Source organism: Tenrec ecaudatus, chromosome 11, assembly GCF_050624435.1.
Source record: "Tenrec ecaudatus isolate mTenEca1 chromosome 11, mTenEca1.hap1, whole genome shotgun sequence".
NCBI lineage: Eukaryota > Metazoa > Chordata > Mammalia > Afrosoricida > Tenrecidae > Tenrec > Tenrec ecaudatus.
In genome coordinates, this window is record NC_134540.1 from 92686669 (window position 1) to 92706730 (window position 20062).

At 43.9% G+C, this 20062-nt stretch overlaps 1 protein-coding gene across 1 annotated transcript in view; it reads right to left on the reverse strand.

Moving 5' to 3' along the window:
- MYO16 (myosin XVI) overlaps positions 1-20062 on the reverse strand; it is a 599120-nt gene that overhangs the window by 77114 nt on the left and 501944 nt on the right. Inside the window, exon 31 of the mRNA XM_075562598.1 lies at positions 9481-10680. Coding sequence (XP_075418713.1) covers positions 9481-10680 — 1200 coding nt within the window. The remainder of the gene's footprint in view (positions 1-9480; positions 10681-20062) is intronic.

The following is a 20062-nucleotide window of genomic DNA, read 5'->3' on the forward strand; positions in this document are numbered from 1 at the left end:
CAGCCACCGCTCAGGTGGTGTGAAATTTCTTAGGCTAATCACAGGATTAATCATAAAAATGATTCAAGGCAGGGATAAAGAGCCTAAACACTGGTAGACAATTAAGAAATGCTCCCCCCCTCCCCGCACCCTCCAATACTCTTAAGGAGATAGATGGCACGAATCCAACCCATCTTCAGGCAAACATTCCTCACACCATGTTACATCTGAGTATTTCTTCACAAAGGGACAGAAACCCCAGGATATTGAATTATGCAGCAATAATGAGATGCAGATAGTCCTGAAGGTCTTTATTAACTTGCGTAAGGAGAGAGGCTGAGTGGCTTAGAGGATAAAGCACTGGATTCCTCTTTGGAGACCCCAGTGGGAGTTTAATTTGCAATTCCGTGTAGAGACACACAATACACAATGGCCCCTTGCTTTAATGCGTTGAAAGTATGAAAAAAATATTTACTGGTTATGAAAGATAATCCACTTCTGAAAAGTCTGTCTCTTTTCAGAATATCAGGTACAATAGATTTTCCTCCAGCTGCTGGTGCTTTAGAGAACATCGCAGTGGCAGAGATGTCTTTGCCACGTTGAACACATCTCAAATGTGATGAACTCATTACACAAGGCCCGCTTGTGTCTTGGGTGTGACTGCCGTGCGAGTGGCTTTGGTTTTACAGGCAGAATGTTCCGGTAATTTCCCAAGATCATTTATGTGATTCAGAGGGGCAGCTTTCTGATCAGATTGACCTGAGTATTTAATTGTCACAACTCTTGCCTTCAATTCACTCGTGGGTTTCCAAGTGATACGGGGCATGACCTAGGGGAAATACTCCAGTAACGAGACCTGTCCCTTTACACACTGAGGACAGGTATTGAAAGAGGGCCTTGCCACTAGCTTTTTATTCAGCCAGGGTTCTACCTTGGCCATTCCCTATACCTCTGTTTCTATAATCACACAGTGGCCACAACAAGGGGTTCAGACATACAGACTCCGCTGAAGGACTGGGCGCCATCTTTCTATGATAGACAAGGTCCTAAGGAGTCAGAGGTAGCTCGATGACAACTAACGATGAGACAATCATCATGTGGGCAGTTCCTGCCGGGACCGATGGTGCAGGTTCTTATCTATTGTCTGTGGTCACCCTGTCCCGCTCAACGGTGGTGGCTGAAAACTCACGACTATCTTGGTCGCCATTAGCATGGTTCCTGGTGTGTGGTGAGGTTGGTCCTGAGCAGGCATCTGAGTCTCCAGTAAAAAGGATCTAATCAAGATGGAGGCCCACACTCTTGGGTCCTCAGATGCTTCCTCAGGACAATGCTTGGTAGGCACTCTGCAAGGACACACAACTTTATGAAGGGTGTTTGTCAGCAATTAGGATCTCAGGCCTAAATAAAGCCCAGAGAGACTGAAACCAAGGGAGACAGAAAATGGGAAAACCGTAAATGTGAATTTGAGGAATTGCCTTGGTCTTCTTAAGTAAGCTTGTGAGACCCTGGGAATAGGCGGTCCCACTTAGTGGGACCCCTGAGTAGTGAGTGCTTTAAGGAGAAGGTGGGAAAAGAGGTGTTGGCAGAGGGACACCAAAAAGAATGTTGCCTTGGTATAAAAATGGTCTGAATGTTTTTCAGGAAAAAACTAAGGGGGCAGGAGTTTTATCTGTCTGCCCATACATTTTAATTGTAATAAATTTGTGATTTACTTCATATGGGAATTGCATCCTCTGATTTTGTGTCACAAGGTAACTGTTGTCGATAAGTTAAGAAAGGCACAAAAAAGGCCAGGGTTTGGGGGAAACAGACACGTGTTTAATTCCTAAAGCCGAGACTGAATTTTTTGTGTGATTATGAAGCAATCACTTAATCCCTCGAAGTCTCAACTTGATCATTAGTAAATGGGCTGCTAACCCCTGCTTTACAGCTTCACAGAGAGACCACGAGCTCTGGAGAGAAGCTGGGCCAACAGCATAGGGCCATGTACGAGGACTGCACACATCTGGCGTTAACACACCGTGTATTTCTAAGCTTCCATAGTTACTTGTAGTCACAGGTATATACTTAGAATGCCTACTATTATTTTTATTCATTTCCCTCTTCTGGCCTTCTGAATTCCATGTGGGACAGATTCCAAGAGTTATTGCCGCATTCTCATGAAATAGAGAAGAAGCAATGGAAATAATTCAGAGCCTTGTTGTGAAGTGGAGATGGAGCTTCCAAATGGAAAGCGTTTCCTGTTTTCATTCCATGCAAAGCAAACAGCTCCCTTTTTATTCCTTGTCTTCATCAAAAGCTGCGGCTGAATTCTAAAAGGATCATCTCCATTTCACTTGCCTATTATATCATATAATTCTTTAAAACTTTTTTTTAACCTGGACCCTTATTCCTATACTTCTGCACCTGGGAAACTCCATCCATCTAGCATCCCACTCCATATGCCCCCCCTCCCCCTACTCTAATGCTGTGAGGCTCTCTGAGTTTCTCCAAAGCAGGCACTTACTCAATGTCCTGGACTCTAAAAATACTATGTTTACTCATTTATTACTGTGACCCTTAAGCGTTTTCAGATCACTAGTAGTTTTTGAGGATCTGGGGAAGCCCATAAAACTTCTCCTCATCAAAAGAATGTGCTCTCTGTGCTACTTATTGTGTGCATGAAGAGCCAGTACACAGATGAAGAGACAGCTGTTTGAACAAACAGGAGACTACTGCATGGTCTAAAACCAGGAGATGGGCGAGTCAGGGTTGCATTTTTAGGTTACACATATTCAGTCTGTCTGCTGAACAAATAATCTGAGACGTTGGATTTATATGAAGAAGACTGAGGCATCAAGAGTGGTGGCAGGCTTAACAAAAACCTTTGATCTTCAGATGGCACAATCTTGTTTGCTGAAAAAGAAGCCTTGAAGTACTTGCTGGTGAAAATTAAGGACTGCAGGCATCAGTAAAGATCGCAACTCAATGTAAAGGAAGCCACAATCTCCACCACTGGACTGACCGAAAGACAACACCTTAATAAGCAGAAAACATGGAAACATTTCATTTTGCCTGGATTGACAATTTGCACTGTGCTTAGAAGCAGCAGTCAGGAGATCAAATGACAGTTAACATTGGGAAAATGTGCTGCTGCAACTGTACAATCAATCAATCAACCAACAAAAACACTCTGAAAATGCTAAAGAGCAAACATGTCACTTTGACAGTTAAGGTGCACTTGACCAAATCATGTCATCTGTAATCCTTTCAGATGTATGTAAAAGCCGAACCAACGAATAAGAAGGACCACAGAGGAATGAATGCATTTGAATGACGGTATGCACGAGAGTAGCATGGCCTTCAGGAAGAGCAACACATCTGTCCTGGAAGAAGTACAGTCAGAATGCACCTTAGAAGTGAGGATGAGTCAGGGTACAGTATAGCACTGATGAAACATACAACTTTCCTCAAGTTCCTTGGTGCTTCCTTCCCCCCCACTATCATGACCTCAATTCTACCTTACAAATCAGATTAGACCAGAACATGCACACTGCTATAGATAAGAGGGAATCCAGAATAGATATTCCCCCTCCCCCAGGGCCAACAACAAGAGTAGAGATACCAGGAGAATTAGGGAGGGTGAGGAAAGAAAGGGAGAACCAATCACAAGGATCAATCTATAACTCCCTCACAGGGAAATGAACAACAGAAATGTGGGTGAGAGGTGACAGAGGATGATCTAAGATATGAAAATAATAATCCATAACTTATCAAGGGTTCATGAGGGAGGGTGGGAGGGGGAAGGGGGGATGAATGGGGAGCTGATATCAGGGACTCAAGTGGAAAGAGAATGCTTTGAAAATGATGATGGCAGCATATGTGCTTGACACACTGGATGAATGTATGGATTGTGATAAGAGATGTAAAAGCCCCCATAAAAGTATTTAACTTAAAAATCATAAAATATTAAAAACGAAAAGAAGTGAGGATGGTGAGGTTCAGTCTCAAGTACTTTGACCATGCTGCCCCTGAAAAGTGCTTGGCGGAGTAAAGGTTTAGCAGAGGTGCTTGGTAGAGTAAAGGTTTAGCAAAAAATGTGGAAGACCTTCAGTAAGTTGGACTGACACTGTGGCTGAAAGCATGCTCTGATATAACCATAACTGTGAGGATGTTATAGAACTGGGCAGTGCTTCTTTCTCTGGGGTTCTGGGTCGCTATGGGTCAGAACCAACTTGATGACTCTTACCAACAACAATATGCCACTGGGGATTATGGGGCATGTGAAGCTCATCTATTGATCCACTAATCGTTTATGTCACTGAGATAAAAAAATTACCTCATTCTCTCTTTTAGTATTACTTCACTTATTGAAATGGAATGAATGTTCCCATCTGCCTCCTGGACCATTCTTTTGTGAGAGGACTGCTTATTTACTTTTGGCAGTCTTAGTCACAAGCCACAGAATTACATTAAGTGAATCTTACTTGATAACTATTTGGGAGTCATCTATGTTAAGTTAGTGAAAGTCTAGTTTACAGGCTTATCAGTAGCAGAATTTTCCTGTGTCAATTCTTGGGGATATACAGAGGGAGGTATTGTAAGTTCAGAGAAAATGTCACATGCGTTTATAGCATATCCCTCTCTCGCCCTATCTATATATATTTTAGATTATTCATATTAATTGGGTGACTAAAAGCTTTGTGCTCTTGCTATTGATCAATTCATTAAAATCTAAAGTTTCTTTCTAAGAGCAGATGAACTAAATTATTACTACTGTTGAAGATTTGGAGCATGACAAACATGCTAACGTATAGCCTCGGGGACCAGGCAGTGGTGCGCCATATTATGACAGAAGGACCAAAATTGTGCAAGTGCAATGCCACAAAACAAAAACAAAAGAATGAAATATATTTCGCTAGGCATTTTTCTTCCCAAGGCAAAGTTCCATTTTCATTGCCGGAGTGAGGGGAGAGAAATGTTACTGTTCAACACCTGGTCTAATAACCTCTTTGATAGATGAAGACATTCCTTCTCTGGGGAAGTTAATCTAGTCTCCCCAAAGGTCTGATTCATCTGGAAAACTAGGACTACTCGGCGTCAATTCAAGATGGTTCTATGAGGCGGAGGAGTGCTCTGCTTCGATAGGGGGGAAACTTTCATGTTCACCTGGAATGCAGACAGCACCAGCTCACTGCGCATAATCGCACATCAGTTAACGACGTGCTCCCTCTGTTCACGCCCTTTATAATTTTCACGGACCCTCCTATCGCTACCCAGCACAAGTAAATCATCTCCAAGAGAAAGCATCTGGGCGCGCAAACAAGATGAATTGTGTTGGGGAAGATAAAACATAAAAGAACCTGAGCAAAGGCCAGAAGCCTAGAGGAGATACAGCTCTACTTCTTATGATGGGCTGACTAGCTTTGCATAAGGCAGCCCTGCTGCTTATGCTGCAGTCTCATTAGAATGAGCCAGAGACTAAATGAAAATACTATCAAAATTTCTATTTCAAACACCAGGACCAGAGTATGGCAATTTACAAACACCGTCCTTGAGCAAGTCACAGGATCCTGCAAGGAATTCAGTAGTGATTCGTTGGTTTCATGGGACTCTGCTTCTTGTCATTCAGCAACATATAGGTAGCTGAGCTTTATTTGGCCTGGGAATTCTTCTAATTCTCTCAAAGCAATGATTTGAACATCATTCTGTACATCATTTTTTGTACATCATCTTGCTCTTTACTTTTCCAGACTTCTCTTTTGTTTGGGGTATAAGATTGAGAAATTCATTTATTTTATCCCCCCTCAAAAGGCAGATCGAAAGATGTTGCAGATTGACAATGTAGACTATAGTAGAATGGGCTGACTCCATTTGCTGATCACTTCAGGGATTATCATCTAAACTCCTATAGAAGATCCCACCGCTAGTTTTCTTTTGGTGGAAATCTAGCCCATGAGAATCCTCCTGTTTATATCATGAGGGCTGGTATTATACCTTCTAGATCAGCCTTCTGTCATTGGGAACAGTCTAGCATAAAAGAGATTTTAAATGGATTGACTGGCTTATATTAAAGTGATTTAAGAAAAAAAACCCTATTTTTTTAATCCATGTTATTAAAAAGGCACTATGACTTTGGGGATGTACTTCAACAAGTGGCGGAGGGAGGTAACAAGTAGAGGTGGAAGTGAATTAGGATTGGTCAGAGATAGGGCTCATTATGCAATTTTCTCTACATTGGATTATGTTTGAAATTTTCACTGGTGCAGATAGGAGCTGGAGGCACAGGGAATCCAGGGTGGATGATACCTTCAGGACCAAGGGTGTGAGGGGTGATACTGGGAGAGTAGAAGGTGAGTGGGTTGGAAAGGGGGAACCGATTACAAGGATCTACATGTGACCTCCTCCCTGGGGGATAGACAACAGAAAAGGGGGTGAAGGGAGACGCCAGATAGGGCAAGATATGACAAAGCAATAATTTATAAATTATCAAGGGCTCATGAGGGAGTGGGGAGCGGGGAGGGAAGGGAAAAAAGAGGACCTGATGCAAAGGGCTTAAGTGGAGAGCAAATGCTTTGAAAATGATTAGGGTAAAGAATGTACAGATGTGCTTTATACAATTGATGTATGTATATGTATGGAGTGTGGTAAGAGTTGTATGAGCCCCTAATTAAAAAAAAAAAGAAATTTCCCAAAGGAAAACTTTTACAAAAAGTTTAGTTTGTATACGAATGACCTGACAGAATCAAAATAGAATAGTGAAAATCTTGGTTTATTCTATCCTCTAATTTCAAACTCAAAATACTCTTTGCAGAATGCTGATATAATAAAAAAATATGGGAAACTTATAGTTATTTACATGTAGCTTAGGTGATTCATATTAAAGTTAAAATGTCCTAAAAACTGGATATTTCAACCATTTTTTTCATCAGCCCAACTGCCTTTAAAGGTAGATTTGTTTAATTAAATACGATTTCATAACTACCTGCCATATGCAAAGAAAGGTACTATAGTACACACTATGTTGACCTCATGTTAAGTGCCTGTTTGCATCCCCAAACCCAAGAGGCACCTCAACACAAAGTCATACAACTGAGAGCAGTTAACAAAGATTCCTGGAATGAGGTTTTTCATGGAACCCCCAGAGTCCTCCATCAGATTTCTGAGGTGGTACTGCAATGTACCCATGCGATGTGGACATTCTGGTCTTTCTCTGCGCTCGTTTTATTTTTATTTTACTCGCGTCATTCTGGATAAACTCAAGCAGACTCTGAGATGCCATTTAGCGCAATGGGACACCCTAGTGGTTTGAACAAGCCAATGAAGCTCCCCTTCATCATTTGAATGAGGTCTCATATTTTGGGAAACCCAGAACTAGAAATAATTAGCATAATAATGCTAGTCATATTATAGCATCAGACAAAAACATTGTTATTAATGAGATAATTGTTCTGAGATGGAAATAGACTACTAAACATTTAGTCATTCTTAATTTAAAAGGCCCAATAGCCTCCCTGTTCTATTGGAAGTTGTTGTTTGTAACGATAAGCCGTGAAGGATATGTTCGGCTCCCTTGGGGTTTATGGAACAGTTCTCTCTGTCCAGCCTGTGTGACTCCTGCTTCTTGATCTCAGGTGTGCAAATGTGAAAACTGGAATAAACTCCTTTCTACTGAACACATAACTGAGTATCTTTGTGTGTGTGTGTGTGTGTGTGTGTGTGTGGTGGCTGCTGGTACTGTTGTAGTCTGAATCTGCATCACCATTTGAGTCACGGTTCCATTTTTTCATGAGCAGAGACATGTGAAGCGAGTTGAGAACTCGCTCCGTGTCTCAGTTTTCCCACGTGCAAAATGGGGATGGTGGCAGGAGCTACTCCAGTCTTGTGAGAATTAAAGAGGTTATTAAGCAATACCTGCAATAGAGTGAGCCCAATAGAACTACCTGCTGCTCAGATGATTCCTCCCAGAAGGGGGCCGTATCTATTATGTGCACAATAAAAGTTCCTATCTATGTGCATCTCTAAGCCTCAGAAGCTGTTTAATTTTGCATGTTCTAAATTGAATCTCAAGGAGCTAGAGAAAACCAACTGTTTTAAGGATATTAGTGTTCATGAATTAGGGCACAGAAGTCTAGGCAGCCGTAGATCGTGGAACATGACACTCTCGCTTTCTATGTACAACTCACTATGCATGACATCTTCACTGAGAATCCCTACACCAGGGGATTCATGAGCAGCTTCATCTGGTCAAGGCCACCCTTCAAAGAGGCAAGGGGAATCGTATGAATCCTTTGGCAAAAGTTCCAGGACAATTTTTCCCAATCCAAACTGTACAAGTAATGGACTGCAGGTCATTTAGATTCCTTGAGGATGACTAAGCCATCCACTGGGAATGTAGTGGGAAAAGAGGTTTCAGGTGAGATTAAAAATGACCTTAAATACCAAGAGGTCAAAGTGATAGATTTAAAGTGTTAAGAGGAAGAAATCACAAGGATATTAGGAAACATTCCTAATAACCTATTAGTTCTTTAAAAAGCTAAAGGAATGTTGAGCTTCATTTCCAATTTTGTACACCTATAACAGTCATGAGAACAACTAGAATTTTCCCATAACAAAACATATCAAGCTAACAAATAGAATGATGTTCCACCTGCAAGACCACTGAGAATTACAAATAGCTCAATAACACAGTTAAAAACTTTATAACTTGGTGTGTGGGGATGACAGGGTCTCATATGGCTACATTTTGTATTACAAACCTACTGTGCAAATGGTAGGTACGAGTTGCCAATTCATTTATTTACAAAGAAAGTCTTAAGTAGCTCTAGCCAATCTTTTTAAATTAGAAAAGTGTTTTGTAAAAGCCCACCTTAGGCAAAGAGATCTTTTCTAGTTTGAGTGTTGAACTGAAGAGGTTGTCCTTGAGTCTGACATGTGTTCTGCAATCCTGGCGAATGCCACCACGGGGAACTCTGGTGAGGGAAACACGCCCACTGTGCCCGGAGTGGGCACCATCGTTCTGACGGTCCTCTGCGCACTAACCAGGCTTGGGCATTTCCAAAACCCGGGGCCTTCCTAGAAATTCATTAACCTCGCTTCCTTGAGCAAGCCGAGAAGGACTCACCAAATTCTCATGTCATAGCAAAAGGAGGTTTATGAGGCTCTACAAAGCTTTTAGTGTTAAAAGCAAATATTAATTTGTTCATTGAATGCTTTTCTCTTAGATTGCATTTCGTTGCTGGGAATGAAGTGTCTGACTTGTGTGAAATGCTAACATTCTGCTGCTTGCAAGTACAATTTCATTTATTAATGGCCTATAATTAAGAAGAAATTGTTAGCTAAACAAACAATTGGCTTATTTATCTGAAGAATAAATAGTGGTGTAGGTTATTCATTCATTCGGTAAGTGTATTTCGCCTTGACCTACTTTTCATTTACTCAGCTCGCTCGATGTTTTACACACGCGTGCGCACACACACACACACACACACGGAAGAAGGAGCTATGGTCTCCCCTGCTTACCTTCGGGTTCTCGAATTTTTCTTCCGACGGCAGACTTGCGAAGCACACTCTTTCCCGAGTTGAAGAGGCTGGCTAATTCGTCCAGAGGGCTGGTGAGAGGCCTGGAGTTAGGGGGGCTGTAGGGCCCCGGGGAGGAGGAGCTGGACTTCCTGGGGTCCCCTCGGGCCACCTTCACTGGGGAGCGAGGGCGCTTGGCGAAGGAGCTGCAGGCACCACTCACTGGAGCGGAGGGTGGCTTTGGATGCACTTTGGGCACATGGGAGCCTGCCGCTACTTTTCCCGTGTTAACCGAACACGTGTCTGGTGGGAAAGCAAAATGTGTGGCGGGCCGGAAGGTGGCAGGAGGAGGCAAAGGAGGGGGTAATGGGGGCGGGGGCGGGGTGGATGGAGGGGACACTTTGTTGGAGCCGTTAAAGACAGAGAATCCCGGGGAGGCAGGCCGGTCACTCTCCCCTTTGGGGGTTTTGGAATATTGCGGAGACAAGGGGCTTGAACCTTCAGCCTGGACGGGGTATTTGAGGTTGGTCTCCAGGACGGGCAGTTTTTTCACCTCCAGCGGGGTTAAAGGCGACTCGTCGGAAGCAGGGGAGCAGGTCACTGGGGTGGGAGGAAACACCAGCAGTGGTGGGCGATGAGGGAGCAGGTTTGGGAAAGGCGGTGGGATGTCACACGCATCTTTGAAGGTCCCAGTTGCTTGGCAGCTGCTATCACCGTCCTCGAAGGGGATGAGTTTTCGACTCTCAAAAAACAGAGGAGGCGAGGCAGCCATGAAGGAAACCAGGCCCAGGCTGCTGCCACCACCGCCGCCGCCGCTGTCCTCGGGCAAAAAGTACTTCATCTCTTCGTACACGGACTCCCCTTGGTCCGGGCTGTCCCCCTCGGTGCCCGCAGCCTTGACCGCATGCCCGACCATCTCGATGTACACGGGCTCGGCGTCATCGTCTTCCTCCTGCGCCATGGATGGGGTCAGTGCGCCCTGGGGCTGCCCGTCGGCGGAGGCGGCCCTGGCCATGGCAGTGGGCTCGGGCTGGGGAGCCGCCCTGCAGGCAGCTTGGCCAGGCTTCCCTTCCCCGGGCTTGGGGGCTGCGATCTCCTCGTAGGAGCCGCTCAGCTTGGTGTGGGGGCTGCGTTTGGGCTTTCGCGGCGGGATCTTTTTCATGGCGCTGTAGTCGTCACTGTGCGGCCGAGGCCGGGTCAAAACTGAAGGGAAAGAAGAAGAAGAAGAGGAGGAGACTTGATGGGGGTGGGTTAGGAGGTTCTACAAGGAAACGATTTACTAGGCTAGAGTTCCCCCTTTCTCAGACTTGCTTAAGTGATCAGAGCTCCTGTGTTCCCAAGTGTGGAGAAACCAGGCTTGCCTATCATGTACAAGGCCAACGGTTTGAACTCCCCAGTCGGCCACTCTTTAGGAGAAAGGTGTGGCAGGCTGCTCCTATAAAGAGCTATAGCATGGGGAGCCTTCATGGGGAGCTTGCTCTGCCCTTCAGGGTTGCTTGGTGACACGGTTAGGTACATGCTGGACTATTCACCTCAAGTTCAATGGTTCAAACCCACCAGCTGCTCTGCAGGAGAAAGATGAGGCTTCAGCCTGTTCTGGTGAAGACTGAGTCTTCAAAGACCTACAGAGTAGCTAGAGTTGGAATCGACTTGATGGCAGGGTTTTTTTTATAACAGCTAAACGTCCCCGGGATGCAATGACCTTGCACAACTAAATGAAGAGTTAGTGGTTTGAACCCACTCATGGCCACAGGGAAGAAGAATCTAGACATGCACTTTCTTAATGACTTCAGCCAGGAAGCGCTCCATTGCACTCTGCAGAGCACGGGGCTGCTGTAGGTTGGAAGGGCATACACAGCAAGTGGTTTGTTTATTTGAGATTTCTAAAGCTAGAGGGTCCATTGAGATGAAGCATTTAGAGATCATCGGTTACTATTATTAGTTGCAGACGGGTCAGTTCTCACGCAGAATTAGTCTAGTGGAACCTCTTTATACTTGCATCCTGGCTACTTCCCACAGGTGCACCATCTTGCTTACATGCTGATCATTTGAAAGGTGAGAAAATAGAAATCGGGGGGGGGGGGAGCAAACAAATGAGTGTCCGTGGGGTCTCTAGAAAACAAATCAATGTGAGTATTTCAATTGGCCAAGAGTAGGAACACAAGCAAACAGAAACAAAACGATCTGTAGGAAGAGAGGTGATTAACCAAAGATGTTTGTAGCATTATGCCAATCGTGAGTTATACAATAATCCATATCCAGGGAAGTGCACTGAAGGTGCACAAAACATTCTGTGAAATAGAGCCTGCTGTGATTTGGGCATGTGTGAGCTCCGTGCTATGAAAATAGTGTGGAAACCTGCTTCCAGTTATCCTTGTAGCTGCTGCTGCTGGAACTACTCCTGGTGGAGGCCTGGGGAATAGGCTGCAGTAGGGGGTGGGGGGCGTGAGACAAGAGGACGCCATCGGTGGTGGTGGTGGGTGGGGAGGGGGGGCAGACACAAGGCAACACTCTTGACCCTGAGGCAGAACCAAGACCCTTGCCTAACCTGATTGCATCCCACCTGAGGTCCACTGCTACAAGACTCTGGGTGTGGGGTCTTTAAAACCATTGTGGGGAGATCGTGAACAAAAAGAGAGCTGTTTTCCCTTAAAAAACAGAAACAACTCATGAAACCCTAGATGTGGTCAGAATTACCGCTATTAAGCTGTGCACCCCTGTATTCAAAGCCTGAATAGAAAAAGAGAGAAAGATACACATCTAGCATTTAAATAAAAAATAACCAAGGGGAAACTCCCTAAGTTGAGAAAAGGGAAACATTTCAAAAAGTCAATAAACATAATATTGTTAATAAGAATTCATTTTAAAAGGGGCACTCTCACTAAAATACGCGAGCCTAAAACATTTGTTGAAAGTCAAAAGAAAACAAATTCAACAGACTTTGTTTTTTTCTTAATTTGGGGACAAATTTTGCATGAGATATGATTATTGTAAAAAGTCAAGGAAGGGACTTTTTACAATAAACACAGAGAAATATTCTTTGATGTTCCCCACGGATGGAAAGGGAGAGGGAGGGAGGGGCAATCGGGCTAGGAAGCAGCTCATGTTAACCTGGGTGAAGAGGAGGAGAGCAACACTCAGTAAGAGGTAGCTTTGCTCAAAGAGGACGGGCAGATAAAGACAACAATTTGTAAGGTTTTTATCCAGATGTATTTTTACTATAGACTGTTTTGCCTGTATTTCACAAATAACCATCATTTCCTCAGAAACCAGGGAACTATTTTACAAAAAGGCATGCAGTTTTATGGACGTATAGAAACATCTGTACATCGTGAGCTTATTTGCCTATTGTGTATTTGACTAAGCATTAACGTGGGATACGTGAGGCCAGACCATTCAGTGTTTGGGAGCAGGCTGTTCATTAGCTGGGGTTGTGGCTGCACTGATTCATTGAGCCGTGCGCTGTAAGCTGCTGCCAAGTCACTTGCAACGCACAGTGACGCACGAGTGCAGAGCAGAGCTTCTCTGGAGCTGTCAGGGTTATGACCATTTGGAAGCGGGTCTGTTTTCTGAAACATCCCCTGGTTGGGTTGTCACCTTTTGGGCGATAGTCCAGTATGAAGTCATTTATGGACTCCAGCAAGCCATTCCTTCCCCCCCTCAGTGTGGCTGCACCCTATGGCAGTACTTTCTTCCCCTGGTTTTGAGGACAAGAAAATGGTGAAAATAAAGTAAGGGAGAGTCAGACATGGGTTCAAATCTCCACACTCCTACTTAGTCCTTGGTAATTCATGCCATCAGGAACCAGAGTCTATCAGTGAATAGAACATATCTAACTTCTGACCCTCTTCTGTACTGATGAGAAGAGTCGGATGAACAAATTGTTAAGGTCTACACCACATCACAGAGTGACACATGTTATGAAAATGAGAAACCACCACCAGGCTAAAGAATGATAGAATTCTGTGAGTGTGTGTGCATTTGTGTTGGGGGCAGCGGTACACAATTGCAATTTTAAATTGGGTTTTTAGGCCGATTCCTTTTAGCCTCAATGTAATCATGTATTATAAAAATGATATTAGTAACTATCTCAGAGGACCAAAATAGATATTTTATGTAATATGCTTAGCTCAGTTCCTGGCACCCTGCAAACATGAAGTAAATGGTAAACATCCAAATACGAATGGAAAAGAACAAAGTTAATTTTCCAACTCAATGGACAATTTTGTAAGCCAGTATTAAACAGGTTTACCCAAAGCAGCCAACTTCTAAGAGCGGAAAAGTAACAAAATGCGATGCTGTGGTTCATAAGCATGATTCAAAATGCTTTCCATGTGCTAAAACAAAGCCGCTCCTAAGCTTCTCCTCGAAAGTTGATGAACCAAAGCCACATTTTAAACCCTGTTATCATAGAGTTGTTCAGAAGATTTGACTAACTCCAAGGATCTATGAAGATGATTTTTTCCCCTGAAAAGAACTTTAATTGTATTTTTAATCCCCTCTATTCCTTGATGACCTTGCTCCTCTCCCAAGGTCACCAGGATCTATAACCCCTCTCTTGAACCTGGGCAAGCCCGTGAGACTGCCCCAGTTCGATGAAGGAGGATGATTCAAAGGGTGAAACCAGGTTTCCAGAACATGGAACAAGTATTGGAAAATCATTTCCAGGCCTTCGGACTAAGTGCTAATGAAGACACTAGCAACAAGTGTCCATTTGGTTTTCAGCATTATTGTGTCCTAGTCACTTCTGCGGAGCTCTGGTGGTGTAGTGGTTACACGTGAGGCAGTGGTCCTCATGGTGACCAGTTTGAAATCACCAGCAGCTTGTCGGGAGAAAGACTGGATTTTCTACTCGTACGTGGATGGCAATGGGTTTGGTTGTTTTTCTTTGTTTGTTTTGTTTGAGTCACTTCTGTTCACCGCAAGATGTCTCTAATTTCGGACCAGGTCATGGGTAACACTTGTCTTCTACCTGGTCCTTCTGCGTGTTTGTTGTGTGAAATGTAGGTAGCAGTCATTCAGAGTTCCCAGTCTTCAGCTCCAAAGTGTCAGGTCTGAGGAACAATAATCTCTGGAGGGACCGCTCTGGCCGACTGAAGGGGGCAGCCATTACACAATCCGTTTAAGAAAAATTAGCCCTCAAATATTTGCGGGGTTGCAGTCCCACTCTCAGCTAAATGGGAGCACCATGCATCAGAGTCAATGCCCCAGCACAGAAGCTGGAGGTCTTGGCCTTCTTTAGACCCATGAGATTCTAGATTTTGAGCATGAGCCTGCTGTGATAAGGAGGTGAGGTTTTGAGGTGGACGTCTTATGTAGGTGGGGAGTACGTGTGTGATTTTGTCCAGAGGTTTACTATGCCATCTTCCAAAATTGACCACAGGAACATTTCCAGGCCTGTCAAAGGGCGAGATCTATTTGCTCTTTCCTAAACATTGGCCTTTGTGACAGCCGTGATGAGTAACACGTGGCAGACGTGGTGCCGTGTGGCATCCAAAGCTCGGTCCTAATGCATTCCTTAGCTTCCATCATGCGGCTTTTTCTCTACCAGCACATGCATTTTTTAAAGCTTTGAACCTTCCTGTCTAAATTCCTGCTATGCCGAGGCTACCATTCTCCACAAACCACGAAGGGAGGCCACCGAGAAACGCCCACGTTGTCCAATCCCATTCCTCAGCTGTCTGGAGTATCAGACATGGGGTGACCCCCTTGCAAATGATTCCACCTCAGCTATTAATGTGCCAGCTGCAACTGCGTGGAGATCCAGGAGCCCAAACCATGTGCCTGAGCCCCATGAACCCTAGAAATTCAGGAGAAGAACGATGGTTGCTTTGTGTGAGATACTAGACTTCGGAGTGATCTGGTAAGCAGTAAGAGGTAACGGGTGCAATATTACTTCAAAGTTTCCTGGATATATAGGAAAAGCCCTCCTGCCCCCCCCCCTTTGTGTGTGTGTGTGTGTGTGTGTGTGTGGCCACACAAATGCAAAGAGCATGTGAACAGGCTGTTTGCAAGGCTGATCTCTAGAATCTGACAGCCTCACTCCTTTCGCTGGCTGTGTGACCTAGAAGCCATCACACTTCTCAATGACCCCTGTCCTCATCTACACAATGGTCACCATAACAGTATGACATCCACAGACTGATCAAGCATGATGGCAGGCACATGAGGAATATTTAGTAAGACTCAGCCGCTATCCTCCTTCTCCTTATTATTACTACACAACAAAAATGAATCCCGAATGATATAGCAGGACTCCTAGCATAATCAGTCCATCTAGGATCCATTATCAGTAAGGCAGATAACACATTGCCTAGTGCTTATTACTAAACAAGAATCTCCCATAGCGGGTACTCATTCTTACGGCTCTCGGGTAGATCCTGACTTACAGCGATGCTATAGGACAGAAAAGACGTCGCTGTGGGTTTCCGAGATGAATTCTTTACAGAAGTGGATAGAGTGGTGAGGGGGTGGGGGAGTGGTGTCCAGAACTGCTGATTTGGTGCATAGTAATCCAACATGTCGACCAGAACAGACAATTTTTATTTTTCATAAACTAAAAAATGAGAGGTCAAAGTTATGACATTAAATTTTATCTTGTTTTTGTGATATCTCTGTGTGCTAAAGTTCATAAATTCAACATGGATTTGAGTTGAAAAGCTATGAAAATGGACTTTATATTAGGCACTCTCCTAGTTTTTTCACTTAGTCCTAGGATTAATGGGTAAAACATTGCAACAACTTGATATCAGTGAAATGAAGTCAGGAAAATATTTCATAATCAAAGGCATCTTTGCATTAAATTCTATGTTATAAGTGCAACACTATGGTTAGATCCCTAAATCTCAGGCTTTATCATCCTTTGGGGAACTGGACTCTTATTTCAGCTATCAGGGAATAAGATAAGCACTTAAGGAGCCCAGATAGCGCTGTTGTGGAAATTTTGGTCTGCAAACCACAGGGTTAGTGTATCCAATAAAAACCCAGGAGCCATTCCGTGGAGAGAAAGATGAAGCTCTCTGCTCCATAAGGCTGGGCAGCCTCAGAAACCTGAGAAATGGCCACTGCAAGTCAGAATCAATAGATGATGGTCGATTTGGGTTTTCTATCAGTTTAAAATCATACTAGCAGATACAGTTATTTTCTTGCAGGAGGAATACTTTCCTACTTGCCCCCCCCCTTTAAATTATCGTAGGCTAATTTAAAGTCTATTCCTGATCATTAATCAACACTAGTCCACGTGCTATTCCCATGGAGAACAAGACATCTTTCATCTATGAGAAATGAGAAAGAGTGTGAAGAATTCCCATCAGGACGATAAGTACTTATGTCCATGTCCCCCTTCTTCAAGTGTGGTTTTGTTTTGTTTCAGAACTAAACACGTACTTAACAGAGAACCTAGAGCTTAATAGATGCTTATGTAAATGCCACCGAGATGGTTAGCCAGGCAACTGTCTCCATAAACGAGTATAGCTTTAAAACCAGCCCAAGTGGTGTAGTGAGTTACCTACCTTGGGTTGATAAACCCAAGCTCAGTGGTTTGAAACCACCAGCTGCTCCACAGGAGAAAAGTGAGGCTTTCTACTCCTGTAAAGAGTTACAGTCTTGGAAACCCACAGGGGCAGTTCTACCCTGTCCTATATGTCACCATGAATCAAAATGGACTCAATGACAGTAAGGATTTTTTTAAGTTATTTATCATTTGTGGGCAATTAATGGTTTCAACTAAGTTTCAAACTATGTTGGACCATCTTTAACATGGGAGAAGGTGCCAGGAAATGGTCTTACTGTGTCTCCCTCTCCATCCTGTCTCTCAGACTGTCAATGAAACAAACTGCCATAGAGTCAATTTTGAGTCTCAGCAACCTGGTTGAACTCCCCATTAGGTGGAACTACCCCATTCAACAGCTCAAACCTCCCTGTGGACCCTTTCTGGGTTTCTACCCTTTTCTCCTTTGTCTCACAACATCCTGCTGAGATTGCCAGCCTATGCTGATCTCATCATTTGTTTCCACATCCTCTCTCCCACTGCTCTGCTAGGTCCCTGTGCAGGAGCCAGGCTCTTGGAATACGCTTAATGAATATTTGTTGAATGAACACATGAGTCATAGGTTGTGAAACTCATGTTCCCCCTGTTATTCCAGCAACAATTTTTTCAGAGAAAGGTCTATGGACGACCTCATTTGTGTCCAATTGTAGGTAATAGCGGGAACATGTTTTAAGGGACATTCTGAACACAGATGCTACCCAAATTAACTGGGCCAATCTCAATGGTACATTCAGAACCTTGCCAAAATGTGTTCACTTCCATTAACTGGCGGGAAGCAAACTCTTGTTTTAATGAAAACTGCAAAAAGAAATCTATTCCGCCAACACTTATTTCTTCCTGCAAAGAGTATTGTTTTTAGAGTGGCTACCACGTATCATCTCTGTTCTGGAATAAACATGTTAACAAGACAGCTCACACCAATAACACAAATAGGGCATGATTTCTAAATTAAACCACACAGCCCCACTATTCTAGAAGTTCAGTTGGGTTGTGTGGAGAGTGGAGTTGGAGAGCAACTTACTGGATGAGACTCTACAGGAACAGGCGTGCAAAGCATGCATTGCTGCAAGGAAGAGAACACAAGAGCACGATGTTGAATGTGGCCGAGTTACTGTACGGCTTTGCCCTCCGTTCTTCCGGTCCATCTCCTCTTTCTTTTCAGCACCATGGATTGATGGGCAGCTCCATTGATAGAGAAAGAGCCCGGTCACTATTATTTCGAACACGCCCGAGAAAATGACTCGGAGAGCAAACGCATTTCCATGCGCATAAGAAAGTAGGGTTCATAAAGCACTCTAAACAGCCAGCGAATTTGCTTCTTAATTATTTATTTTTTGACAAAGAGAGGGCAATTTTTATGAACTGTCACTTGGTGCAGAACACTCAATATTGCTCCTGTGGTGACATTTGAAGAGATGAAAAGCAGCGCTAAAAGACTTCCCTGTGAGGAAGGACAATTCTTGTAGCCACATGTAGAGTACTTAAAACGTCACCAAGGGTGACAAAAGGGCAGAATTTTGAATTTCACGTATTTTTAATTTACCTTCCTCTCAATAACCCCACGTGCCTTTACTGGGTCCCGGGGGGAGGGGGTGTAAATTGTCTGCCCTCGTTTGCCAAATGGGAGGCTGGTGGCTAAAACCCACTCAGCTGGAACGCAGAAGGACAGTGCTTGTCTCTTCAGGGACGCCCGGGTCATCATGAATCGGAATCAAGTCTCGGTCAACAAGTCTAGGTTTGGGTCTGGGTCTCAGGCCACCCGGGGCTGGACAACATGCATTTTCATCAGACTGGAGCTGCATAGTCTTGAGAAAGATGTCTCAGGTGGTGCGGTTCATCCCACCCTAATCTTCCTCCGCTGCTGTTAGCCCCTTCATAGCTGTGCCGTGGCTGAATCAGAGCAAATATGTGGGCATCCTTTGTGATTACGGATTCGGAATTCAGAGCACTAACAAATGGAATGACTAAGCTCCGCTTTTAGCCCTCTCTGACTCTCCAGCGCTGTAAAAACTAGCTAGCAGAAATATTCACAAACGAGATGCTTTTAAAGGCTTTACTTGCTATTCTGAGGCCCAATGTAGAGAGCTTGTTCGCAGCTTTCAGATTTGGACCAGGCTCCATTTTGTATAACCTGCCTTTTTTCAAACTTGTTTTGTACTTGGTCTTCAGTTTCTGGAACTATTTCGAGTCCTTCATGTTCACCCTAGCTCATCATCTTAGCTTTGTAGAGACTATTCTTACTTTTTCAATCTGCACCAAACTTTCTGTCCTTATTTCAAACATTAGCTTTTGGAGCACGAGCTCTTTAATCCAATCTGAGGTCAGAACGAAAGAAGAGTGAAAATATGGGGCCCGTTTCACTTTCTCAAGCAGCCTGTGTGTGACTTGCTCCAGTGTTGAAGCCTATCATTTGTCCAGCACATTCGGTGAATGCCAAGTTCCTTTGGAGAGCGCATTCTAGTTTGATGTCTATATTATATATCCACTTGAACGGCTGTCCTCTCTATTATTTCTTGAAAATCACTTCTCATTTTTCTTTTTGTCCTTAGAACCATGACTTTAAAAACACATATTTTCAACACAAACTCCCTCCCCTATGAAAGCCTATGGCTTTTTTTCTACACCTCCAGGTACATATGACTGTAACATGATTCATACACTGCCGACAATTTCTCCTGAATATCTATTCTTTCTAAAAGAGACTCACTGAAAATATTTATGGAAATTACTAAACAAACAAACAAACCAAAAAAGCAGACCTAGAAAATGGGTCCACTTAATTCACATAATCAAAAGTAATTAATAAAATAACATTTAGCAGAAAGGCTGATAGCTGTGGAGCTGCTTTGACGGGCAGCAATAGCCCACGTCTGAGCAGAATGTGCTCAGAGGCGTTTCGCTGGATGCTGGTAAGGGAGGAGACGGACGGGACCTTCTTCTGAGTGTCTGCACTTAGAATGGACATTCTAAGGTGAACTTCACCTCGATCCGTCTGCTTCAGGGGCCTTCCTTGTCTCAGTCACCTTTCCCTCTGGA